General features: G+C 42.3%; 1 protein-coding gene across 2 annotated transcripts; it reads right to left on the bottom strand.

Moving 5' to 3' along the window:
- Positions 1-434: 434 nt before the first annotated feature.
- Positions 435-21,889, bottom strand: ESR2 (estrogen receptor 2). 2 transcript variants are annotated; one of them, XM_056133164.1, is made up of 8 exons: positions 21,513-21,889; positions 18,085-18,257; positions 16,369-16,485; positions 15,169-15,468; positions 11,920-12,058; positions 9,717-9,850; positions 4,882-5,062; positions 435-650 (listed from the first exon to the last, which is right to left on the bottom strand). In XM_056133164.1, exons 1-8 carry the CDS (start codon positions 21,872-21,874, stop codon positions 449-451), a joined length of 1,608 nt encoding a protein of 535 aa, XP_055989139.1. In that variant the 5' UTR covers positions 21,875-21,889; the 3' UTR covers positions 435-448. The 2 variants fall into 2 exon arrangements, with proteins under 2 accessions (XP_055989139.1, XP_055989140.1); XM_056133165.1 differs by lacking the exons at positions 9,717-9,850; positions 11,920-12,058 and having other exon boundaries at positions 21,513-21,874.
- Positions 21,890-27,224: the final 5,335 nt, after the last annotated feature.

The following is a 27,224-nucleotide window of genomic DNA, read 5'->3' as shown; positions in this document are numbered from 1 at the left end:
TCATCATGGGTTTTAATCCAGAAGAGCGGGCCAACAGCTTCAAGGAAGTACAATAAAGTCAGTCTACTTCCTGTGACTGTGATACACACACACACACACACACACACACACACACACACACACACCATCCTCGTCCTATTTTCTAGCTCTTCCAAGTCACTTTCCACCATTCACTCCAAAGCCATGAAGGTGTTTTCCAAAGGCATGGAAGAGAGATGGCCAGTAAGGAAGGGACCCCATGGAAATGACAGAAGACTGAGCAAAATACAAACTCTTCTCAAATGCTCCCTGCTAACAGGAAAACTGGCTCTTGCCCTGCATCTTGGGAGGAGGTGGTGTGCCAGAGCCGAAAGAGACATAACCACACAGCAGAAAAAACAAGGAAGTCCGGCTGACCCCCTTCAAGCTGGCCTTGATCCATCTGTCTTTTAGCCTCGCTCCAGCCTGTTTACCGCAGGGCTGGGCCTGACTGAGGCAGCGCGTTCTGGGAGTTCTCTGCACTCTTACTTTCAGCGAGGCTGTCCTGGGACCCTGTCACTGAGGACTTCTGCCCATGGAATGTGTGGGCATTCAGCATCTCCATCAGCAGATCGTAGACTGGGACCACGTTTTTGCACTTCATGCTGAGCAGGTGCTCCATACCCTTGTTACTGTGGGAACAAAAAGGACCAAAAGGGGCTGAGATGTCTTCCTTCAAGACACCATGGGAGCTCACCACACCCAGCCACCCAGCAGCCCCAGCAGCCCAGCCCCCACACTTCCCCCCAGTCCTTCAGTCCCAGGTCTTGCACCTGGCTCCATCAGTAAACGCCATTTAAGAACCACATCCTGCCACCCACCTGCAATGGCCTGACAATGCCTGGCACAGAGTACAGGTGATACTCATAAGTCCCCAATCCTGCATTCTAGAAGGTAATCACAAACACTGAACTCCTGAACACTGATTCATGGCTCCAGGGAAAAATATAGCGTTGGATTTCTGAGGCCCTCCGGCAGCATTATTTTAGCTGTATTCTTGTTTAAAGACAACTTATTGAATGTAAGTTGTCTTATAAATACAACTTATTGAACAACTTGTTGATACATAACATTTAACCCTATAGCAGTTCAGACCTAGAGAACAGTTGCTTCTCTGCAAAATACCTCCCAGCCTTTTTTCATTTAGGAATATTAATTGGCACCTTATTACACGGTCAAGGGTGGGGGAAGATGGATGAATAGCATTTAAGCAGCAAAATCAATAAATTAGACTAAAAAAATGCAAAAACCTGTCACTAATGAACCGAGTAAGGACATTTATTTATAGACCAAGAGTTGACACTAGTGGGCAGAGCGCCACTTCCTTGGCCCTCAGCTGCAAATATAAGCAGAGGTAACTCCATTTTGACATCATGAACTTTGCTTTGTCCGTGAATGCACTGAAAAGCGTTTACTGATTTAGTCAAGTAGGCGGATCCCCACTTTGAGTAGGAATCCTTGAAGGAGGAAGCACATCTGTTCTGCATGCGGCTATAGGCAGAATAATCACTCACGAGCACACTATCCTCCCTGTTGGTTCAGACCCTCAAGCTGGGTATAATCCTTACTCTCTTCCAGTCCCAGAGCAGGGAGACCCTGCTTCCAGTGACACCCAGCACTGGGCTTCAATCCTTCTTACACACATCATGTATGTCAGCATTTCCTGAAACTACACTCTGTTGCCAGCCTTGTTCCTCCCCCATCCCCCACCCAGCACCCATAGGTCTCATTCCTAATAATCAGAGATGATGGGAGGAAGGAAAAGAAAGGGGAGGATGGGTGGGGAAGACAACTTGTAAGCAAGGTTTTGGGCACTTCCCCCAAAGCACCAGCCTTTGGATTTGATCTGGAAAGCTGAGTTTAGCCTCTTCAAGCAAATGACCCAAGAGTCTGCTTATAACTCAAATGCTAGCATGACCCTGAATACCAACCCTGGAACTGCACAGCGCCCTGAGCACTGCTGGGTATAACCCCTACATGGGAAAAAAAAAATGTTATTTTTTAAAGTAAAGGTAAAGGTAAAGGCCCTCCCGTTGATCGTCGATTTGCTCGAGCGGGCCCAGTAACGTCTCCATTGGAGACTTTGTTGTTACTGTGTCTGGCATATCGAATACTCTCGGTAGCTTGCCAGGCTCTCCGGGAGGGGCGGAGGAATCGAACTCGGGTCGGCCATGTTGGCCGCTTGTAAGGCGAACGCCCTACCCGCTGTGCTATCACTCCATACTTTTTTAAAGTATGGGAATGTAACTGTGATAATACTGGCCTTGCATCTGTGATTCAATGCCAGATCCAGCCAAAAAAAAATTTGAGAAAATGACCTGAGAACCTCAACCCAAAACAGAACAGGGAGGGGTGGCTGTTTTGTTTTATTTTGTTTTGTTTTGTTGAGATTGGGGCGGGGGGTGGAGAGCTGCCTATTTTGGAACCCCAAGAAAAAGGTAAAACCCCCAGCAACTAAAACTCAACTAAGTCACCAAGGGATGCCAGAAAGATCCAGACAGGGATTAATATGTGCAGATCTTTGGTTACAAGTCTGTGCAAAAGACCCCTCATTCTGCTAAGGGGTTATTCTTCAAAGCGGACCATTTTCATTTACCCAGACTTCCAAACCGAAGTGGAGACAGCATAGCTGGAAAGGTATTTGCCTTGCATGTGACCAACTCTGGTTCAATCCCACACATCCTTTATGGGCCCCTGAACCCCACAAGGAGTGAACCCTGAGCACAGATTCAGGAATTACCTAGAGCATCGCAGGGTGTGGTCCAAAAACCAAATAAGCACCTTCAAACATTTTATTTTTTCCAAGAATTTATTTTCTCCATGAATGTGCGAGGAACACCAAGAGAGAGATAGCCACAAAAAGTCGCCTATCTTCGAAAACTCTTGAGCTAATTCGCCAGCGTGGTTTGGCGCATGCCTCAGGCAACCACAAGCTAACGTCCGAGCTTGCAAAGCAGTGCAGAGATGCGATCAAGGAAGACCTCAAAGAGAGAAGAGCAGAAGTACTGGTAGATGTGGCAGAAGCTGGGAAAAGTATTCGTAACGGCCGCCTGTCCTTCGCCAACTATAAGACCAAGATGACTGCCCTCCGATGTCCTGATGGATCCATCACATCCTCCAGAACGGCAATGGAGAAGATTATTCATGACTTCTACTCAAATCTCTTCGATAGCCATGTCCACTTGCCGACATACCAAATTCCACAGGATGGGTATGTCGTTCCCAACGTTCTCCCTTCCGAAATCCGACACGCCATTTCGTCGGTAAAGAAACAAACAGCACCCGGCCCAGACAAGGTCAGACCTGAACACCTGAAGAACCTGCCGTCAGTACTCATCAATACACTGGCTCGGCTCTTCACTCGCTACCTGTCTGAATGCAAGGTTCCGTCCCAATGGAAAACCAGCAGGACCGTACTACTGTTCAAGAAGGGAGACATCCATGACATTGGCAACTATCGCCCGATCTGCCTATTGTCTGTCATCTACAAGCTGTTCACTTGAGTCATCCTGAATAGGATTGGCAGAACACTAGATGAAGGACAACCATGCAAGCAAGCAGGGTTCCGCAAAGGATTCAGCACCATCGACCATATCCACACGATAACCAAGCTCATTGAGGTTTCTCGGGAGTTCAAGATGCCGCTCTGCTTAACGTTTATTGATTTAAAGAAGGCCTTTGATTCTGTTGAGATGGAAGCGGTCATTGAAGCCCTAGCCAATCAGGGCATTCAAGCCCAATACATCAGGATCCTCCGTGAGCTCTATTGCGGATTCACTACCAGGATCTCACCGTTCTACAAAGAAGTGATCGTTGATGTCAAGAGAGGGGTGCGGCAGGGTGATACCATTTCACCGAAACTCTTCAGTGCCACCCTCGAGAACATCATGCGACGACTGGAATGGGAAGGAATGGGAGTGAAGATAGATGGTCGGCAACTACACCACCTCCGCTTTGCTGATGACATTGTTTTAATAACACCAAACATCAGCCAAGCGGCACAAATGCTGGCCGACTTTGACCGTGAGTGTGGAAGGGTAGGACTACAGCTGAATCTTACGAAGACAATGTTTATGAGAAACAGCCTTGTTCCTGACGCCCCATTCGCTCTCAATGGAACGACCATCTCCGAATGCAACAGCTATGTGTACCTAGGTCGAGAGGTCAACATGACAAATGACCTGGCACCCGAGCTGCGTAGGAGGAAGAGAGCGGCTTGGAACGCCTTCAAGAATGTCGAAGCAATAGCTAAGAGGACGAAGAACCTCCGGCTCCGGGCACATCTCTTTGATTCCACTGTTCTTCCTGCATTAACATATGCCTCAGAGACCTGGGCCCTACGCAAACAAGATGAGAATGCCATTCAGGTCTCCCAAAGAAGAATAGAAAGAGCTATGCTTGGAATATCATGTTTCACTCAAATAAGAGAATGAATCCGGAGTTCTGACGTCCGTCGACGATCAAGGATCAGGGACGCTGTCTCATTTGCCAAGCTGTCGAAAATCAGATGGGCTGGTCACGTAATGAGATTTAAAGACGACCGTTGGACTAGAGCTTTGTTACTGATTGGATTCCACGGGATGTCAAGAGACCGCGTGGCCACCCACCTACCAGATGGTCAGACTTCTTCGTCAAGATCATGAACGATCGGTTTGAGGCCCTTCATGTTCCCGGAGCGAACAGATGCCATTGGGCTACACTAGCACGCGACAGGGACAAATGGAGACGTTACTGGTGCCCGCTCGAGCAAATCGACGACTAACGGGAAGTTAAGTGATAAGTGATTAAGTGACCTTTTAGAAAGCTCTTCTCCATGCCCTAAGCTCATGTGCGTGTACACACACACACACACACACTCCATACCTGGCATGTCTGACATGAGACAGGAGCATCAGGAGGTTGGCCAGGCGCATGGACTGCTGCTGCGCAGAGATGCCGCTCTTGGCGATCACCCAGACAAGGGCATCGGTCACTGCGTTGAGCAAGCGTGTCAGCTTGCGGCCACTCTCAGTCTCTTGGGCTGCTGCCGCTAAAGGATACACACCTGGACCAAAGAATAAACGGACATGTCCCTGCTCTGAGCAGAGGCCACGAAAACCACGGTATGGCGCGCCCACGTACCCGCGGGCTCCATCCGCACCTGTGAAGAAATGGTAGAAAGAGGCCGCCACCTCCCCTCATTGTCCTCCCCATACGCAGTGTCATCACTGAAACCTAGCAGGGTGAAGTGTAAGTAAATGGCCTCTCCGAGTGCCCACCTGGCCCAGAGCTGTGGTCGGGCCACTTTGTGATTTCAGTGGCCTCTGAGCCCCAGAACTACTTATTACTGCAGCGAGTGGTCATACAGCAATAGTCAGGAAGAGAGGCCGAGTCTCCTTAGCCCCCAGAAGGCCCCCTCCCATCTTAGGAGGGTGTATTATCGAGAATGAGTATGCTATGCAGCTTCTCCTGCCGGCCCCTGGGTACCGAGGACCACATCCATAGGGCTTTGGGGACACTGCAGTGCCAGGGTGGGGGGCAGAGAAGAGGATGGGAGAGGGGGCAGGTTCCCACCTTCTACGACTTGAGCTGTCTGCCCCACCCTCAGCTCCTCAGATCCACGTGGAGCCAAATTTACATAAGGGGTGGGTGGGCCAGATACTTCCTCACCAGATAGGCAGCTCCCTGACCTGTGTTTCACTCCCTCCAACTCTAGAATCCCAGACATGTAAACCCCCAATGGCTGTAAAAATCACAATTTAGGCCAGTCTCCTGCCTGCTCCACCACTAATCCCAACTCCTTGATTCTCCAAACAGGGTGATAGTTAACATCTCTGAGATTTTCAGTTTCAAAGAGTAGGTAGCCAATAGGTGCCATCAACAAGGGAGCTTTGGACTATAATAGAAAGGAAGGAGGTCTGGTAGTGTTCGTCTAAGTGATTCCTTTTAGCAATTTCTGTCCTCTATTCTTGGTGCCTTCTGTTAAATTAAGACAATGCAATTCAATTCCCTTCAATATGGTTCCATTAAGATGAGAGGTACATAAACCCAAACAAGCAAGCATAGTGCTGACTCCCGCTTTTCAGGGTCTGATGGTGCAGATTTAAAATAGTCATATAGGGACTGGGCAATCAATAGTACAGCAGGGAGAGCCTTTGTCTTGCACATGACTGACTTGGGTTTAATCCCCAGTACCCCATATGGTTCCCCTGAGCATTGCCAGGTGTGATCCAACAAGTCCCAGTGTGAGCAAACAAGCCCCACTCTCAACCCAATATTCTGCCAAATGCAGACAAATCTGCTCCTTTCTTCCTCTAGATCCCAGTCTGGTTATGACCTTCCTTCTGGAAGCTTCTCCTTATCACCCCACTCTCAATCTGGTTTAAATTCTTCCCTAAAATGTCAGTTCCCTGCACAACCCTTGTAGAGAGAACCATGCACCTATGTTGGATGTTCTTAGACTCTAAAACCTTCCTCTATGCCCTCTGAGAGTTCAGGTCTTGTCCATATTTTTATCATTAAAATATGCCATCTAGTTAAAATAGTTCAGTCAGAGGTTGGGGTGACAGTACAGTGGGTAGGATACTTGCTTTCACACTTTCACAGCCTTGACCCAAAAACTAACAAAAACACCCCATCCAGAGAGTCTGCATGGATTAAGGCATATGCCTTGCATGTAGCCAACCCTGATTCTATTCCTGCATTCCCTGGTTCCCCAGGCATTGCTGGGTGCAGCTCTGGAGCTTCCTGCACACAGTCAGGGTGGTCTGGGTAATTCCTAGCACTGCAGGACCTGAGCAGCACTGCATCCTCAAGCCCTTGTATTGAACCATTGGCTGGGGCTGGGTTGGCTAAGAATCACCAGGAGGGGCCCCTGGATCTTCTAAGCATCACTTGGGAGGCCCAAATATAAAATAAAATATGATAATACTGGAGTTAAGACATATGTCTTGCCTGTGTCCAACCCCAGTTTAATCCCAGGCACTATGACCCCATGAGAATCACCTGGTTATAGTCTATGTAGTCCTGGAGGGTGCCAAGCACTCTCAGATAGACCCTACTCATCCTTGACATAGAGCAGCAACACATTCTCAGGGCTCTAATATTGAACCACTGCATTGAACCACCAGTTTACTTGGCTAACTTTCACCTGAAATGACCTCTGAGGCCCATGTAGGAAGATTCCCTCTTCTTCCACAAAAATCCCATCCAGTGCCCATCAACTAGGGCAATGATTCAAACAAATTAGAATTAGACTAAATTCACATAGATTCAATTTTTTTGCATTTTAAAACCAATTATCCATCATTTGAAGTAGTAAATATTTCAGTTAATGCACATATTAAATATATTGTAGCACTGTAGCACTGTCCTCCCATTGTTCATTGATTTGCTCAAATGGGCACCAGTAACATCTCCATTGTGAGACTTGCTGTTACTGTTTTTGGCAAATTGAATAGACCATGGGGAGCTGTCCAGGCTCTACCATACGGGCGGGATACACTCAGTAGCTTGCCGGACTCTCCCAGAGGGACAGAGGAATCAAACCCAGGTCGGCTGCATGCAAGGCAAATGCTCTACCTGCTGCGTTATTGCTCCGGCCTTATTAAATATACACATAAATGAATCAAGTGACAGTACAGAGGAAATTATTTTCAGTTTACTTTCCCTAAAGTAAAATTTATCCCAGTTGCTTTAACAAGTGCTTCCTTTGAACTATTCTTTAATCTTTTCTGCTGTGTGATCTATGTTCTATGGATGTCTATGACTATAAAGAAATGTCTTTAGACTCTAACAAAAAAGTCAAAAATTTGTACTTGTACATATCTTGAGTCCAAAATAACAAAGATTGAAACAAAAATAAATTCTTTACATATACATAAATGTTCACAACAATATTAATCATAGTAAGCTTTAAAAGTGAAAATAAACCAAATATCTATCAGCTTATGGACAAACAAATGATGAGATAATCCATACAACAGAATAGTAACCCTATTCTGTTAATAGTAACCAGGTTCGGATAATGCCTTTATTTTAGGATCACATTAGATCCCCCAACTTGACCAAGTGGTATTTCATAGCACTTTGGGGGGGTTGTGGGAGGTGGGAAAGAAGGGGATTCTTTTTGGGTTATACATTGCAGGGCTCAGGGCTTACTCATGGATCTGTTCTCAGGAGTGATGTTCAAAGGACTATATACGGTACTGGGGATTGAACCAGGGTCTGCTGCATGCAAGGCAAGTGCCTTAACCCCTCCACTATCTCCTTGTCCTCTGCATAGCTGTTTGAAAAGTTAAGAAGCAAAGCAACCTAAAGATAACTATTTGTATAAAATGTCTCTACTTCTGTTTGGGGACCACAACCAGTAGTTCAAAGGGTTTACTCCTGGCTCTGAGCTCAGGAATCACTCTTGGAGTACTCAGGGACCATGAGTTGCCAGGAATTGAACCTGGCTTGACAGTATGCAAAGCAAATGCTACTTGCTTCACTGTCTTTCTGGCCCCAAGTCTCAATACTCTCAAGAAACAAGAATATAAATCCACAAAGTGTAAATACCCTCCTCCTCCAAGTAGCTAAATCAATCCTTGGGAAAAAAAGATTGGAGGCATCACCTTCCCCAGTTTCAAACAAAGCAGTAGCAATTAAAACAGCATGGTCCTGGAATAAAGACAGTCCCTCAAATCAATGGACTGGAATTGAATACCCTGAGATAGATGCTCAGGTATCTGATCAGTAAATCTCCGATAAAGAAGCAGAAAATATGAAATGAAGGAAGGAAAGTCTCCTCAACAAGTAGTACTGGGAAAACTGGTCAGCTGAGAAAAAAAAAAAGGAACTCAGATCTCTTTCTAATGCTATGCATAAAAGTCAAATCAAAATGGTAATCAGTAGGAAATATACTACTTAAGTGGGCTGGGAGATAGGACAGGGAGGGGGCAATATCTATGATGGAGGAAAAGGTGTAATTGAGAGGAGGAGGTGGTGCCGAAAGTTGGTAAATTGTTATATATAAAACCCTATAAGCAACAGTACTGTAAATCACAGTGCAAAACATAATTTATTTTAAAGTGTGTCTCATAAAATCAGGATGGGAAGTAAATAGGGGGTGAGGGGCATTGGTGGAGGGGAGTGGACAATGGTGAAGGAATCAGTGCTGAAATATCGTATGCCTTAAACCCAGACATTAAAAAATTTTTGTAATTTCACAGTGACTAAATTTCTTTTAAAAACCTACAAAGTAAAAATACTGGGGGTGAGGTATTGTTTTATTTATTTATGAACAATGTTTGGAACCTCTCAAACAGAGATCAGGAAGTTCAGGGGCCACCTGCAACAAAACCCCTCAGTCTGACTAGACAGTTGAATGCTGAGATACAACAATGCTATTAAGCTACCAAAGGTTAACTGTGGTTTAAATCCCTATTAATTAAAATCAAAAAGTAAGAAATAAAATTTTTTCCTACCTTTGAAATAAGTTCAATATTCTTCCTAATATGCCAAATCTGGTCTCATTCCCCTGACCCTGAAAGAGCCTCCAATTGTTGGGAAAGACGAGTAAGGAGAGGCTGCTAAAATATCAAGGCTGGAACAAATAGAGACATTACTGGCACCCTCTGGAGTAAAACCATGAACAACAATGACAGTGATACAGTGATGCCAAATCTGGAAACAGTCTTTCTTTTCCTCTCTACCCTTAAACCAGTGGGGTCACTTACTGGAGTTGAGAAGGATCATGGCCTTAACACAGAGATACTCTTTGTGTTGGAGTTTTAGTTCACGAAACCTTGAGGTTGTTGCCAGAAGCATGTCAAAAATTTCGAGAATTCCTTCAACACATTTCCCCTCATCCCTGCAAAAATTCAATTTGAAATTTAAGGAACATAAGGCAATCATCAATAAGCAATAAGAAGTATTTTCTATTTAATTTCACATTTCATCTTGTACTCTTTACTTATAAGGTGATTGTTAGATCACATCCTACCACCATACAAGGAGAATAGGGTATTTCCTATAAACCCCTTAACATTTTAATAAATAATTTATAAGCAAAGATATGCAACTACATCTACCTATTCATCAAATGTTTTCTTAAAGAAATACTATTTCTATAGATTAACCTTGATCCCAAACATTTCAATCAACCAGCCCTAAATAAAATCTATTAGTAAGGTCTTATTTATAAATAAGATTTCTTTTCCTTTTTTTTTTTTTTGGCTTTTTGGGTCACACCTGGCGTTGCACATTGGTTTCTACTCCTGGCTCTGCACTCAGGAATTACCCTTGGAGGTGTTCAGGGGACCAAATGGGATGCTGGGAATTGAACCCGGCCGAGTGCAAGGCAAATACCCTACCCGCTGTGCTATTGCTCCAGCCCCTATAAATAAGATTTCTAATATGAGATATTCCATGTTCCCATTGGGAATAACACTTGGGTAAATGAACCCAAAATAATGAGAAATATTGAAAGTTGTAGAAGCAAATGTCCCAAGAAGAAAAATCCATCATTTGCAGGAATAAACTCTCTTTAAGGCAAACAGAAGTCATTTAAGTTTAAATGAAAAAAAATAGCTGCTAATATAAAATACAATAAAATTAGAGAAAATGGATTAAGATCAGTGAAGGAAGATAATAAGGAAACTGTGAAACATTTTGACTTGCCAAAGATCACTTTTACTGTTGTTCATTTTTTAAAATGAACAATAAGTGGGCATAATTGTTTCATATAACAGTCATTACATTGTATATATATACATTGTATATATAATTAGCTTCATATAACAGTCATTACATTGTATAATATAAAGCAATCATCATAAAGAGTTAAATTAAAAATTCATCATCACCTATCATTACAATTTTTATTTTATGATTGAAAACTTTCAAGAGCAACTCTTTTAACAAACTTTTAAATGTGCAGTACTTACCTTTAGCCTTCCCCCAAGGTTTATTCATTTTGTAAACTGGAAGTTTGTACCTTTTCAGTCAGTTTCACCTAATTTCATTCCCTCACCTCTAACAATCACCAATTGCTTACCTATTCTCTGTTTCTGTGAGTTTGTTTCTTGTATTTATTTTACCTAGATTTGTTTAAGATTCCTTACATAAGTGGGACCAAATGGTACTTGTTTTTCTGCATTTGACTTATTTCATTTAGTATAACATTTAAAAAAAACTAAGTGGAACCACGTTATATCCTTAGCACTGCCATTCCCCAATTTTTATTAATTTTGTCTGATTTTAGTATAGGCCAAAATGCTACTAGACTGAGTTAGTACTGTAGCACAGTCCTCCCGTTGTTCATCTATTTGCTGGAGTGGGCACCAGTAACGTCTCCATTGTGAGACTTGCTGTTACTGTTTTTGACATATTGAATATGCCACGGGGAGCTTACCAGGCTTTGCCGTGCGGGCGGGACACTTTGAGTAGCTTGCCGGGCTCTCCGAGAGGGGCAGAGGACTCAAACCTGGATCACTGCGTGCAAGGCAAATACCCTACCTGCTGTGCTATCACTCCAGCCCATGATAAAATAAAGCATGAGTCAAAACATGTATTATCACCTACTCTGTTGGCTGAAGATGTTAATTGGCCCCTGTAAGTGGGAAGCAGACAACTTAAAATTATAAACTGAAAATAGGATTTTTTAACACAGAAAAATTAAGTTGACCTGAGTTGGCCACAAGTCCTGCAGGAAATAGGCCCATCTTCTGACCTGGCCTGTAAATGCACAGGACACTGGCTCTCCTCAGCGTCTTGATTCCAAGAAAGAGCTGATGAAGGAGCTCATGACATTACACCCTCTTACTTGCCCTTCTGGTGTGAGATGTGACTCACCACACCAAAGTTTCTGTTCCCATGAACACCATGAAGTGCCTCTCACTCAGTCCAGCTGCAGAGGCAACACAAAACATTTTTTCTCACCTGTCGAGGACAAGATCTGGTGCGAAGATGAGCTTGCCAGGGTGATCTATGGAGCGCCACATCAGACCCACCATTAGCACCTCCATCCAGCAGCTCTCTAAGAGCCGCACCTGGTCAAACAGGCTAAGCTCCACAAAGCCTGGCGGAAAGCAAGAGCCCGTGAGACACACACACACACACACACACACACACACACACACACACACCTTCTCCTCAGATCCCTGTTGCTGAAACAGAACAGCACCTTTTAAAATTCTGAGAAAACACAAACAATATGAGAAAGCAATACAAAAAAAATTGAAGTGCTGACCTAAGAGAGGGAAAGTTGGAACAAATGGTATGTAATTCACAATATCTAATCCTGAATCCCTTCTAGAGGCAAATATTTAACTTTAAATTTATAAAGGACTCTTATCTGGACTTGTATAGGTCCCTAGACAGAGATCCAGGGAAAAAAGCAGAAAGATGGACTCTGTCATTATTACTTTTTAATAATTTTATTCTGAAAAAGAATGCCCAGCTGACAGTTTGTCTGAACTGTCTGTCTGGCCCAGATCACTTGGGGTCAGACCTGGGGAAGAGCAAAGAGATGGTCTGTGGGGGTGGAGGGTGTGTAGAGAGCAGACCAATGACTGAATAAAGTCAAAGATACGAAACGATTCTCCAAAGGCTTAAGATTTCTTGTCCAGAGTTCAGGAGATAGTACAGTAGTTACATGGCTTTAAACATGGTTGACCTGGTTTGATCCCCAGAACCCCAAATGGTCCCCGAAGCTCACCAGGAGTGACCCCTGAGTGCAGAGCCAGGAATAAGCCTGGGAGTGGCCAAAAATCAAAACAAAACAAAATATTCCCATGGGATCTGGAGAGATAGCACAAGAGGTAAGTCATGTGCCTTGTACACAATCTGTGTGGGCTCAATCCCTGGCAGCATATATGTTCCCCAAGTACCACCAAGAGTGATCCCTGAGAACAGAGCCAGGAGTAAGCCCTGAGCATTGCACAGTGTAACACACCCCCCCACGCCACCCCCCCCACCAGATTCCCACCCAGAGATAAAATTATTCTAATGAAAAGATTCCCATTCAGAGTGAAAATTATTCTAATGAGTAGAAGCACTGTCTCTAGGCTATTCTATTCAAAAGAGCAAATGTAATGGCCAACACAGCTCCCACCCGTCTGACAGCATGCACAGTCACAGAACTGGAAAGAAACAGGACATCTCTAGGGAGGTGAACACTTAAAAAGCAAATAGTCACTGGGCTTTCTCCCTCTAGCCAGGAGGAACAGAGGAGGTATGGCATGGGAATCCAACTCAGCCTTGACTGTAATGAATTTTCCCACTTATGAAATCCCAGCCTCTTCTTTCTCGGCACTTAATCGCCTTTAAATCTGGTTTCTTGTAGGAAAAGAGGATGTGATAATGGCAGCTCTGAAAATTCCTACAACAGGAGCTCATTATCCTCACTTTCTAGATTTAAAAAAATGATAGCTACAGAGCACACTTAGCTCAAATCTTTCGACATTTACAAGGAAAATCTGCACAAAGGAGTATTTAATAGAGTCTTGAATGGAAAGATGGTTAAATCCTCGCTAAAGAATTCTATTATCAAGTCAAGCTGCTACTGTGTGTTTTTGTCCCAGTCTCACCCACAGTTATGGTCAAGGGAAAGAAAGCTTCTTATACTTGTAGATTTTGAATGAGATCAAAGCCATAATATTAAAATATTTTCATATTTGGTTTGGACAATAACTACATTAGCTGTGGTGGGAGGGGATTCACACCTCTAGATCCTGCTTCAGGGTTCTGAAAAGTTTTCAAAGTACTGGATTTAAAAGCACTTGAAGCAGCTTGAAAATTTAGTTTGTTATAGTATAAAAAAGCTGTAAGGCTTTCAGCAGTAATTAAATTCAACACCATTCTCCCATCATGTGGTTCTGAAAAATAATGTTTAGAATACATGTGAAGCCAAGATAGAGAAAGGTTCATCGGTATCAATATCATTGCCTCTTTTGAGCCTAGGGGAAAAAATAACTGACAATGATCAACGTAATACACTAACAGAGCAAAACTGGAAGCCATAAACTTCTGGAGATGTTCAGGTACCAATAGATGACTGGCAAAATACTATTATTCAGTCTCACGACGTCTTTCCCCATGGCTCTTCGCCTCACTCTACAGCCTAACCTAGCTGCTGCCTGAGGCCATGAAAATTGTCCCTGGTGGCACAATTTTCAACTAGGAGGAAGGACTTATTTCCTTCAATGTGCAAGAAGAGATATTTTAGGGAATGATGGGCTGCTGTTAGAATCCTAGACTCATTCTTTCATAGAAATGCCAAATCAAATGCTAGTGAATGAGAAGACAACTGGAAAAATACTTCAGGTGTATATTACAAACTGGGGTGTAGTGGGGGGGAGTTATGGGGAGATGTGGTGTCCTGACCTCATCAAAAGTCAGTTCTAAATGGCAGTTCCTGAAATGCAAACCAAATTCTAATCTGAAGGCATTCCAGATTTATTAATGATTCTTGTTACTTCAGCAACTGATTTGTTTTTATTTAAATATATTTGTTCATATATATTACACTTGTTCTCTATTGGAACGATAGCTTACAAATTCTTATTTAGAATCTGATGGGAGTTTTATTTCATACTATTGGTATGGAAAGGTAGGTAGGCCACCTGCTTTCTCTTGGCCATACCCCATCTCCCTCAGCAAGGTCCAGCAAGAGAAAGTCAATGAGGAGCTCAGCTCCCTTCCATCCATCCAGGTCCAAGGAGCCCTCTTTTCTTACCCCAATGACCTATAGCCCACTTCCAGAGCCTGGGTGAATCTCTTCTTTGGGTCCCTTCTCCCTGAATTCCTGCAGGCATAAGGGTGAGCACAGGCTGTAGGAGACACGGCCAAGTAAGATGGGGTGTGTGCCAGGCTGACCCAGATGGATCTGGGGTGGAAGACAGTTAGGTGCAGAGAGGAAACAGCCTATGTAATTGCTCCTGCACCACCACTATCTAGTGTAGCTCTCAGAGGAGTGCAAGAATTCTAAGGTGGAACCTGATCTTCCAGAATATGTTGAATGTATACATGTCTAAGTAAACAAAATTTACTGAAAGGGCTCAATGAAACTACTGAATCAACAAACGTGGAGATAGTTTGTGAATTTTCATATTGTCCTGAGTGGCCCATAAACAGTAGTGGTAGGCCTCTCCACAAATAAATGGAAAGTGAAGACCCAGAGAGCTTTACCTGGAATTTTCTTGGCCCAACCAATCATATGCACCAGTTCCTTGTCGGCCAGCTTGGTCAAGGACATCATCATGGAGGCCTCGGTGAAGGGGGCACTAGGGCGGCTGACAAGCACATGGGGTGGCTCTGCTTCAAGAAGCGTGAGCACCAACTGCTCTGGGCTCAAGGCACTCAGCAGCAGCTCCTTCACATGGGTCACGTGGTCACCATCTCTCTTAACTTTACTCAGGCAATGCAATTGCTCTTCTGAATTCCTCTGTCTTCGCAAGATGCGGTACCCACACCTTTCTCTCCGGGAGCCTAAAGCAGAGAGCAAAGTTAGGCAGGTAGAAAGAGCAAAGAGCAGCATTGTCAGTTGTCACACTTTTGCCTTTGCTTTTTCTCCATGTACATAGTATGTGTGACATATAAACAAATATGCATACTATTCACATATACATACATAATGCAAAAGAATAAAATTCATACTCTAGTTCCATAGTGATGTATGTTTTGATACCAATTTAAAAAGCAAACAAGATTGGTATGCATTCACCCTAAAGTTATCCAACTGACTCACAATATATTCTTTCTTTCTTCAGGGCTTTAACCATGGGCATTTCCCAGAACACCATCCATCTACAGTGACCATCTGGCCCACTGAGCACTTCATTTGAGTTCCCTAATTTAGGTGGCAGCCTATTCTGTTGCCAGAACACTTGAACATAGAATGTCCCTCTCTATTTAGGGTCCAAATCTGCCTCCTGTAACTTGTTCTCATTCCACTGCAATTAGAGATCACGGTCATGGTCCTCCCATTGTTCATCAATTTGCTCGAGCGGGCCCAGTAATGTCTCCATCGTAAGACTTCTTGTTACTGTGTTTGGCATATCGAATACATCACGAGGAGCTTGCCAGGCTCTGCCGTGCAGGCGAGATACTCTCGGTAGCTTGCCGGGCTCTCTGAGAGGGGCGGAGGAATCAAACTCAGGTTGGCCATGTTGGCTGCGTGAAAGGCAAATGCCCTACCGCTGTGCTATGGCTTCAGCAATTAGAGATGAGTCAATATTCCCTTCAACGAGATAGCACAGAAATACTTAGCAACCATTACAGATTCCTAAATCTCCTTTAATCCAGGCTATGTGTGTCCAGCCCCAAGTGCTTCTTGGACACAGTCTTCAGCTTATCCCACCTCCAATACAAGGGGAAGGGAGTCCTCACCGCACTTGACCATTCCAACTTCATAGCACTTCCGAAGACGACAGGCCTGGCAGCTTTTGCGCCTGTTCTTATCTATTGTACACTGATTTGTTGCTGGGCAAATGTAATCATTATGTCCTACAATAGAGCAAAAATAAAAATAAAAAGTAGGTTATTTCTACATTTTGATTACATTTCTTCTAGGTCAACATCACTTGTACCCAGCTGAGAGATGAGATGTCTTCTAATGACAGATACAAAAGCCTCACTAGCACCTTCTTATTGAATAAAGACTACCAAAAATGTTTCAATATTCTCCGTCTTGTCTAATTGATTGTTCTCTGCATGCTTTCACAATTTTCAATAAACAGAAAGTGAGAGCATCACCTGTAATTGATTTGCTCCAAATCACAGAACTCAAGAGTAGTGCTTGCAAATCAGGCCACAAAATTCTACAGTGCATATTGATTTACATGTATCCATCTTTAGGGTTACATGAGTTTTTTTTTAATAGTATCAGGCAAATAGTATATTTATTGGTGACTAATCACCAATAAAGAAGTGAACTAACATTGCCTTTTGTGTACTGTGATTTTTTTAAAGTTTGCTTTCCTTCATTGCTTAGGAACAAAGCACTGAGCTTGAACAGAAATCAGAAGGGAGCTCCACAATGAGAACAGAGAGCACTGCCTGGGGGAAGAAGCTGCAGGAAGGGTGACAGGGCAGATTCAGAAGAGAAAGTGACTCAGAGAATTAGAACTCCCAAGAGATGGGTGGTGACAAGGGCACACACACGGTTAAGCTAACTGACCTGCACACCAGAAGGGAATGATTGGAAATTAATTAAAATGGTGTTTTATTTCCCCTCAAATAATTGAGCCCACGAAGGGATTGGTGATCAAATATTGTATCCCTGGAATTCAATCATGAATAATTTTATAAATTTACATAAAAGTGATTCAATAAATTAAGAAAAAAATTTAAAAAAATAAGCCCATCAAGAATGTAGAGAAGGGTAGGAAAGAGCCTAACCCAAAAAATAAGGGGACTATGAATAGGAGGCTCCACTAGTCCTCAGCAGATATACCTCCAGATCAATTCCTATAATTCACTACAGTTAATTACTTCTTTCTTTTCATTTCCATTAAACCTGTTTATTTGCTTCTCCTTAAAAGCCAACCCCCACTCAGTACTGTCATGTATGCTAGACAGACAGTAAGCATAAGTCAAAAGACAAAACCATCTTTGCATTTCCCAGTGAACATACATTTTCTCCAAGAGACGGGTTGTAACTAAATGTTTCCAGAAGATAGTGATGGTGGGAGCAAAGTCCTATGAATCCAAGGTTGAGACTGTGAATTAAAGATAAAGTGTTCACTCTTGAAACAGACTACCCATCCCAATGGCATCCCACAGAATCTTTTAAACTGCTCCACAATACTGGGGGTACCAAACAGGCCAATGATGACATCTCAACAAAGTCATCTTTACAAAATTGTTTGAAAGCAAAAACAGAAAACTAAAGAAGCTGACAATAGAGGTGAGAGTGATAGATCAGCAGGCCAGGTGCTTGCCTTGCACATTGCCAACCTGGGCTCAATCCCCGGCATCCCAGATGGTTCCCCAAGCCCACTAGGAGTAATCCTTGTGTGCAGAGTCAGGAGTAAGTCCTGAACATTGCTGGGTGTGGCCCAAAAACAAACATAAGAAGCTGTCAATACTGCAATACTCTTGTACCTTGGATGCTTCTTTTAAAAAAGGCTTTACATCCCTCACATGACCAGACTCCATAGTGATACCCTGATGCGTAATCACTGCAGACTGCACAGAAATGGGCGTCCTTCTTTGAACTCGGACTAGAACCAGGGCTGGTGCAACTGCTCGCACTTATCTTCCTTTTCAGTGCCTCTCTGGGGGCAAAGAAAACATCTAATGAAAACAAGCATTAAGGGAAGAAGAGGAACTATGTAGAAAAAAAGTTCAGCATGAACACTGCCAAATTCAATCTCTATCATCTGAGATTCATGTTAATTATATTCCAGAAATATGATCATGCAAAATCTTTGTTACAGATCTATGAAAAGGTACACTTGGGAATGCCTAATATCTGAACATGGTAAGGTAACTTTTTAGTCATCCATGCAATTTGAGTTCCCTAATTTAGGTGGCAGCCTATTCTTTTGCCAGACCACTTGAACATAGAATGTCCTTCTCTATTTAGGGTCCAAATCTGCCTCCTGTAGCTTGTTCTCATTCCACTGCATTCTCATTCCACTCATTTCATACTCAGTGTGAAAGATTCCTAGTAATAATGAAAGGCCAGATGTAGAGATGGTGCACAGCTGAGGGTGCTAGGTGGTCAGATAAGCCTCATTCTCAGTTCTATATCAGTATGGTAAGTAGTGACCATACTGCTTCCCGGATGCTTTCCTTCCATGCAGCCGACCATTTGATCTCCGGTACTCCATATGGTCCCCTGCGCACTACCAGGAGCGATCCCTGAATGCACAGCCAGGAATAAGCCCTGGGTACTGTTAGATGTGGCCTCCACCAAAAAAAAAAAAAAAAAGAAAAAGAAAAAGAAAAAAAGCACCTGGGCTAAACTCATATATTTTTCCCAGTTATCAGGCCTCCTAACCGTCTCCCTTGTGAACCCTTCAAGATTCTCACTTTCAGGGACAAAAATTATTGTGGGACAAAATAACCCAAGGGTCTAGAATGGAAATTGTTTTAATAACTATGAGTAACAAGTGGGCTTTAAATTATAGCAAGATGAATAAATAGCAGTACTCCTACATAAAAAATAAATAAAATAAATAAATTATAGCAAGATAAATATTAGGCTCTGGTTGAGAAGCAGAGGGAAAGGGGGCTGGAAGGAAAGGGAGGGGCATGAGAGAGCACCCCTGAGCTTAGAGGGGACTTTGAAGAAGCAGGTGCTCAGCTAGGTGCTGTGTGGAGAGGCAAGTGAGACAGCTCAGCAAGGTGCATCTTTGGGAAGAACTACGAGCACACCTGGTCAATTCCTAATTTGCTTTTAGAAAGTAAATCTTAGAGGTAGAATAGATTTCTAACTGAGGGTACTATACTATGGTTTAATTTGCTCAGGTACGAGTATAACCCTAATTAGAAATCACACCCAAACAAATATATCTTTCTTTAACATGCTGACATTGTGTGTATCACTGATAATTCACACTTGAATGTTGTTTAATTCATACAAATTGCAGTGGCAGTATCAACATGTAAGGCTGAATTTAAGAAATACATTCTTTTTCTTGAGGGAGGGGGCAAGGGTTGGGTCACACCTGGCTGTGGTCAGAGATCATTTCTGCCAGTGCTCAGGGACCAAATATGGTGTCAGGGATCAAACCCAGATTGGCTGCCCAAAAGGCGAGCATTTTTTTTTTTTGCTTTTTTTGGGTCACACCTGGCGATGCACAGGGGTTACTCCTGGCTCATGCACTCAGGAATTACTCCTGGTGGTGCTCGGGGGACCATATGGGATGCTGGAAATCAAACCTGGGTCAGTCACATGCACACCCTACCCCCTGTGCTGTAATTCCAGCCCCAAGGCGAGTACTTAACCTCTATAATCTCTGTATCTCTCTGGGCCCCCTAAACATGACTTTTTAAAAAGTTATCAATGGATTTTAAATTCCTTTATTTTTTCCTTCAATAAAGTTTTAAGATAAAATTACTTTGTAAATGATTTTCAAAATTTTATAACAGTATTTGAGAGTAATAAATTTTAATTTTTGGAATACTACCATAGTACATGTTTTTAGGAATTTATACCCTATACATCCTTCCCTCCATAGACATATTAATTTTTTAAAAAATACAGAGCCTGGGGCTAGAGAGATAGCACAGCAAGTAGGGCACGCAGTCGACCCGGGTTCGATTCCCAGCATTCCATATGGTCCCCTGAGCACCGCCAGGAGTAACTCCTGAGTGCAGAGAAAGGAGTAACCCCTGTGCATCGCAAGGTGTGACCCAAAAAGCAAAAAAAAAAAAAATACAGAGCCAAAATAGCACAGTGGGTAGGGCTCTTGTCTTCCACACAGCTGACCTAGGTTTGATGCTCAGCATCCCATATGGTCCACCGAGCACCATCAGGAGTGATTCTTGAATGCGAAGCCAGGAGTAAGCCCTGAGCATTTACTGAACTTGGCCCAAAAACAGAACAAACAAGCAAAATACAGATTAAGTGGAAGCCTAAATACTACCTTGCATTTAAAAAGTACAAACATTTTTAACTTCAGAAAATTTCAGCTAAAGTCTACATTTAAAATTTCCCAGTCATCTTTTTAAAATAGTTTTAGTGGGCCAGAGCAATAGTACAGCTGGTAGGACGTTTGCCTTGCATGCTGCTGACCCAAGTTCGATCCCCGGCATCCCATATGGTCCCCCCCCCCCCAGCACCGCCAGGAGTAATTCCTGAGTTCAGACCCAGGAGTAACCCCTGAGCATCTCTGGGTGTGACCCAAAAAGCAATAAATAAATAAATAAAAGAGTTTTAGATCAATGTTTAAAACTTATACCAATTATCTGTCTCTTCAGTTCTCTTGTGTCTAGTATTGAAGCTATAATACTGCCAGTCACTTTTTATCCAGGACACAATTTGTCATGAACACTGACAAATTGTGACTTGTGATTTCACTAACAAAAAGAACCTTACTTGAAATAAAAGTAAGCATTCAAGACAAAAGTAGATAAATTCAATTTTTACTCTCCGAGGACAACAGTTCCAATAATGAATTTTTCCCACAACACAAATCTACAATCACAGCTTTTTAAAGAGAACTAAAATATTAAAAAATTTCTACATGCCAGAGAGATAGAGATAGTACAGTGGTAGGGTGTTTGCCTGGCATGTGGTCAACCCAGGTTTGATACACACATGGTTCTGTGGCATTGTTTGGAGTTATCCCTGAGCATAGAGCCAGGTGTAAGCCCTTGAGCACTACTAGGTATGGCCCCAAACAAAACAAAAGAGAACAAATAAATGCTAGTTTAGAACTCATAATTCAGAATATCTTGCTTTTGTACCCTATGTAATGTTACTAAAAATAAAAATTTTATACATCTTATTTTCTCACTAAATCACAAAGAACTCTATATAATACTCAAGAACTACTATTCAAAATGAAGGCTGGATTTACCTGTTTATCGGGAAGGTATGTTCTAGTGATCGTGGGTCACACCAAGAACTCTTTTGAGGCTCTGCATACAGAAGTGATGAGGGGCAATGAAGTGATAAAGGAGAGAGGTGTCCAGGAGTTGACCACAACACATTTGAGTTTGCAGTCTGCCGACCAGGCCCATTTTCTGACATAGTAGCACTGCTGGAAATGCTGTAATTCATTACAGCAGGGCTATAGAACGTCATGGTGGAATACTCATGGCGGCTCTCTACATAGGAGGACGGTATATAGACAGGGCCATGCTCCAATGGGAGGACAGATTGACTGCAGTTGTAGGAGGCAGAAGAGTTATGGCTAGATGGTGAGTTTTTTATATCCATGCCTTGAATAGACAACAGCTGACCAAACTCCTTCTGAGAAGAGGCACAAAGGGACATTATTATGTTTTCAAACTCTCATGGGCAAGTATAATGACTGTAAAGAAAAACAAATCTATTGGTTATGTTAGAGGTACAGGTATGATTATTATGTACTCAAATACCTTATTAACACACACATGCTAGTATGAGCTTAAAAATGCATGGAAGGGGCTGGAGAGATAGCACAGCCGGTAGGGCATTTGCCTTGCACGCAGCCGACCCGGGTTCGATTCGCAGCATCCCATATGGTCCCCTGAGCACCACCACGAGTAACTCCTGAGTGCAGAGACAGGAGTAACACCTGTGCATCACCAGGTGTGACCCAAAAAGAAAAAAAATGCACGGAAAATAGGGACTAAAACAATAGAACAACAAGTAAGGCACAGAGCCAGGTGTAATCCCTGAACAATGCTGAGAGTGGCCCCCAAAACAACCAAACAAAAAGCATGAAAATCATAATTTCAGAAAGGTGAGGACATTAGCAATGCTTTTGTTTGGGGGCCAGTCACTCTTGTGGTGCTCAGGGAACTGTGTGCAATTCTGTGAATCAAACCTTGATGAGCCTGCAAGTCAAATACCTGACCTGCTATATTATCCCTCTGTCCCCACTTCCACTAATAGCATATTCTAAGAATCAAAATATTTTGGGAAATTTGATATTTGATCAAGATAGATTCTCAAATTAATGGAGAAATACTGGACAACAGAATAACAAGTGATCAAATAACAACTGCCAGTATAAACTCCAAATGGTTCATAGATTCCTATGTTAAAAGAGAAATGGAAAGAAGATGAGAGAATGCAGGAGAAGAAGGGAAAGGAAAAGGTGAGGGGAGATGGCACAACTAGTTGAAAGTATATTAAGGAAAAAATCTCTTAAGGAGCAAACTTTAACTAGGGCTCAAAATCCAGACACCATAAAAACATAAGTGAAAGTACATAAAAGTCAGTCTTTGGGTATCATAAAAACAGCATCATTAAAGTTATGATAAAATAGTGTGCAATCTCAACTTACATTAAAAACAAGGGATGATTTCCACAGAATATAGAACTGTTAAAAAAGAAAAATACCCCCTAAAATTATTAGAAAAATAGGTAAAGATTGAGCAAAGAGAATACAGAAAAAGGCAAATGACTCATAAAATGTATGAAAAGATGTTCAACTTCATTCATGAAAGAAACTCAAATGATTACGGCAAGATACCATTTCTAGCTTATGGTATTTCAGAAAAATTCAAATGTCTAACAGTAGACTCTTTGGGTAAAGTTGTAAGGAATCAGGGAATTTCTCCAATATTGCTGATGAGACTGCAAAAGAGTACAAGCATCCATGATTATTTGACCACAGACAGTAAAACACATCCTTTTACTCTTCAGACCTTGAGTCCATAGTGATATTCAAAATAAGAAAAAGAGATAATCATTCACTTCCATTGCAAATAATTACATACCAGTTTCACACTGTGAAAATTAATAGTTAAGGGAAAAGAACTACAACCTTTAGATGTATGCAGGAGTGGACAGCGGTACTGGGATCAAATACAGCATGAGACATTTGATCTATCATTGACGGTATTACTGATTCTACACATTTTTCCTGAACTTTTAGTTGTGGTATTTTAATTTTTTTTGCTTTGTTTTGAGGTTTTTTTTTGGGGGGGGTTATTACCCAGTGGTATTTGAGGGATCATGTGCCAGAGTCCAAATTCAAAACCCCCACATGCATAGAGGTTACCCCAGTTCTTTGAGCTATCTCCCCAGCCTGCCTTCACTAAAAAAATTAATTAATTAAATAAAATAATAGGATCAATAGCTCATCTCAAAATCAAGGGGAAATAACTCTTTTAAAATGCCACTTAAGGGGCTGGAGTGATAGCACAGCGGTAGTCATTTGCCTTGCACGTCACCGAGCCAGGTTCGATTCCCAGCATCCCATAGGGTCCCCCGCGCACCGCCAGGAGTAATTCCTGAGTGCATGAGCCCCTGTGCATTGCTGGGTGTGACCCAAAAAGCAAAAATAAATAAATAAATAAAATGACACTTAATACTGTAAATCACATTGCAAAAGTACTTTTTTTTTAAAGCACCTCTCGTAAAAGTTAACTGCTGAGTGGGAAGCAAATGGGGGTTTAGGCATTGGTGGAGGAAAAATAGGTGAAGAGGTTGGTGTTGAAACATTGTATGCCTGAAACCAAATCATGAATCACTTTGTAATTTCACAATGACTAAATTTAAAAAAAATTAATGAATTAAAAAAAATTTAAGCCACTTAATATTTTTTTATTTTAATTAAGGTGAGAGATAGTATATAAGTATAATTCCTGGCACATTATGGTCCCCTGAGCACCACCAGAAGCCACTCAAAAGCACAGAAGTCAATCCCAGCACTACAGGGTAGGCCCCAAAAACAAACAAAAAAATTTATATAGACATATAAATTTGGATAGAGCAAATAAAATTAGATAGGGAAAATAAGTAAAAATGCCAATTACTGAATCTAGGTGAAGGATATAGACACATCATACCATTCTTTTGACTTTTCTGTATATTTGAAGCTTTGATTGAAACAAAACAAAATAAAAACCCCAAGAGATTAAATCTGGAAACTTTTGCTTTGTGCAAAGGCAATAGTATATAGCAAAAGGGTTTATCCAAAGCACAGGTGATGCTATTTGAAAAATAAATAAATAAAATAGAAGCTTAAAAATGATCCAAATAACTTGAATAGTATAATCTAAACCATGAGATTGGTTTAGAGAGATTATTCAAAACAGAAAACTTGTCTTGAGAAATTCTCCACCTCCGTAGCTCCAGCTGCCCCTGTCCATAAGCAGGCAACTTAGGTTCTTGAAAGCAGCATTTCACAGCTGGGAACCAGAGGCCACAGGATATTCCAAAGGATTACAGGGGAAAATCGTACAAATGGGGTGGTTAACCAGTAGAAGGGGAGCACAGGGAAGAAACAAGGTTGAAAAGTATTCTCTAGAGCTCCAATTACTGTCTCAGGACCATTGTTTTTTACTGTTTTTGAGGGAGTGTGGGGAGTGTGGGTAACACTCCACAGTGCTCTGAGGGACCATGGGCACTGCATCGAGTGTGTAACGCTCAGTCATCACAACAATGGCGGTAGCAAAGGGAAGACAAAGGGGAGGAAAACAATTAAATTAATCCTTTAAAAAATATGTAGTTAGGGGCCAGAGTGATAGTACAGCAGGTAGGGTAATTGCTTTGCATGAGGCCGACTGGGGATTCAATCCCTGGCAAGCTATATGTCCCCCAAGCACTTTCAAGAGTAATTCCTGACTGCAGAGCCAGTAGTGACCTCTGAGCATCACTGGGTGTGACTCCAAAAGCAAAAAAAATTAAAATGCAATTAGCATTATAACATACATTCACCAAAATCAGCATAGCAGCTATCAGAAAGCCACTGCATTTTCCTCTGGGAAACATAAAACTCCTAACACAAAGCAATGAACAGTAGCAGAAAGTCCTTGAACTTGAAATAACATTTCCCATTATCCCACTGGAAAGTAAACGCACACTTTAAAATAAATATTACATCTCTCAGGAGCAGGGAATCAACCCCACCACTCATTTTCACCTATAACCGAAATGTCCATTCTTGACCCAGAAATGCTGACATGACCTGTCAGACACACAGGATCCTTTTGGGCAATCAATCAGATACCATAGCGACTTTGCTTAGAAAAATCGGAACTTCACACACATACACCAATTAACTTCTCTAGAATTTCCACCCAAGCTCAGAACAACAGTAACTAATGGGAGAGGGTTCGGTTGCATTTTGTGAGTGGCTCTGTTTGCATTTTGGCTATCTTTTAGCTCTAGTCAGACTCATGTGATAGCTATTTGTCAATGGAATCTTGAACATTCAGTAGTAACTTCTTAGCCAACACAAAGGTCTTTATCTTTTTCTTATAAAAATTCTTAATTTCTATTTTAATTAGGGAGGGTGCTCTTTCACAGATGCTCAGGAGCACCTTCCAGAAATTCATATCCAATTGGACTAGCTGTTCAATGCTAGGGCCCCATGATGTGATACTTCTCGGACCCTGAGGTGCCAGAGATTATCTGGCCACCCCTGCAGCCAAGGACCTATAGGGCCACCAGTGCTCCAGGACCTCCAGGGCTGCATCCAATGAAACTCCGGGGACTATCAGTGCTGGGGACAGAACCAGGATTGGTCACAAGCAAGGTGTGCATCTTATCCCTGTAAAGGGTACTTCTCCTTAAGCAAAAACACATCAAGGAGTGATGAACTTAAAGCACTGCAAGAGACCTGAAAGATAAGCAAACAGGGAGCATAAGGGAAGTCCATGCCACTGAGTACATAGCTGTGAGCAAACCAAACCCATATGGTTACTTGAGTAAACCTCTAAAACAATGATATAAATTGTCTGAAAAAAATCAAAGAAAAATCAAGTTTCTTTGGGATTCTCAGACCGGATTTTCCCGAAACATTCGAGTGCTAGCTCAGTGACCACACTGTCTGGTGGAACAAGGGGGGAAACTTCAACAGTTTAGTTGTTGGGCCTACCAGGAATGGAATTTTACCTGACCAACACAAGATGTACCCAAATATCCTGATTCTAAAAATTAATCATTTCTCTGCATGTCAATTTTTCTTTCATTAGTCATCATAGCCTAAAGGAGATGGCTCATATCTCTCTTGATGAACAGCCTTGTCTTCTCTCCAGAGTCCTTTCTCTCCCACTCCCCAGCACAAATGTGCTGAACTTTCTTGGGTCGCATCTGCTTTCAGTGGGAAAGCGTTGAGCACACATGGGATTACGCATAGGATATGGTTTTCTAGCTGACAAGGAACAATCAAGGCCCTTAATGAAAAAAAAAAAATCAAACCAAGATTTTTGGTTTGGTTCTTTTTCAATTGGGAGGAGGGGGTGGGAGTTGGGGTCATACCCAGTGGTGCTCAAGGCTTACTCCTGATGCTGTGCTCAGGGTTCATGCCTGCTGATACTCAGGGATCAAATCAGGATCTGCCACGTGACAGGCAAGTGCTTTACTGCCAGTACTATCTCTCTGCTCCTCAAAAGAGTTTTTAAATTTCTAACTATTAACCATGATTTTTGAAAAAGGAAAAGGCAAGTTCTAGCAATAACCCACCAGAAAGCGTAGACAGATTTTTGTCAAAGTTTTGATCAAATTGAGTTATAGAATAAGATACCAGTCACCCCCAGGCTGGTTTTATGCGTATTGTGGCCCATTGGACAGACAAGACAGCAAGGCTAATTAACCCAGCTCTATCTGAAAGCCAGGTAACATTAAATCC

The sequence above is a fragment of the Sorex fumeus genome, unplaced genomic scaffold (assembly GCF_029834395.1).
Source record: "Sorex fumeus unplaced genomic scaffold, SorFum_2.1 ptg000098l, whole genome shotgun sequence".
Taxonomy (NCBI): domain Eukaryota; kingdom Metazoa; phylum Chordata; class Mammalia; order Eulipotyphla; family Soricidae; genus Sorex; species Sorex fumeus.
Note: the sequence above shows the minus strand (reverse complement) of the source record. Positions and strands in the feature narration are given on the sequence as shown.

Excerpts from the sequence above, each read along its gene's own strand:
- ESR2 (XM_056133164.1), bottom strand. The coding sequence starts at position 21,874 with ATGGATATAAAAAACTCACCATCTAGCCATAACTCTTCTGCCTCCTAC. Across the intron at positions 18,258-21,512 it reads CATACCTTCCCGATAAACAG|AGAGGCACTGAAAAGGAAGA; the intron begins GTAAATCCAGCC and ends CTTTGCCCCCAG. Across the intron at positions 651-4,881 it reads TCTCATGTCAGACATGCCAG|TAACAAGGGTATGGAGCACC; the intron begins GTATGGAGTGTG and ends TTGTTCCCACAG.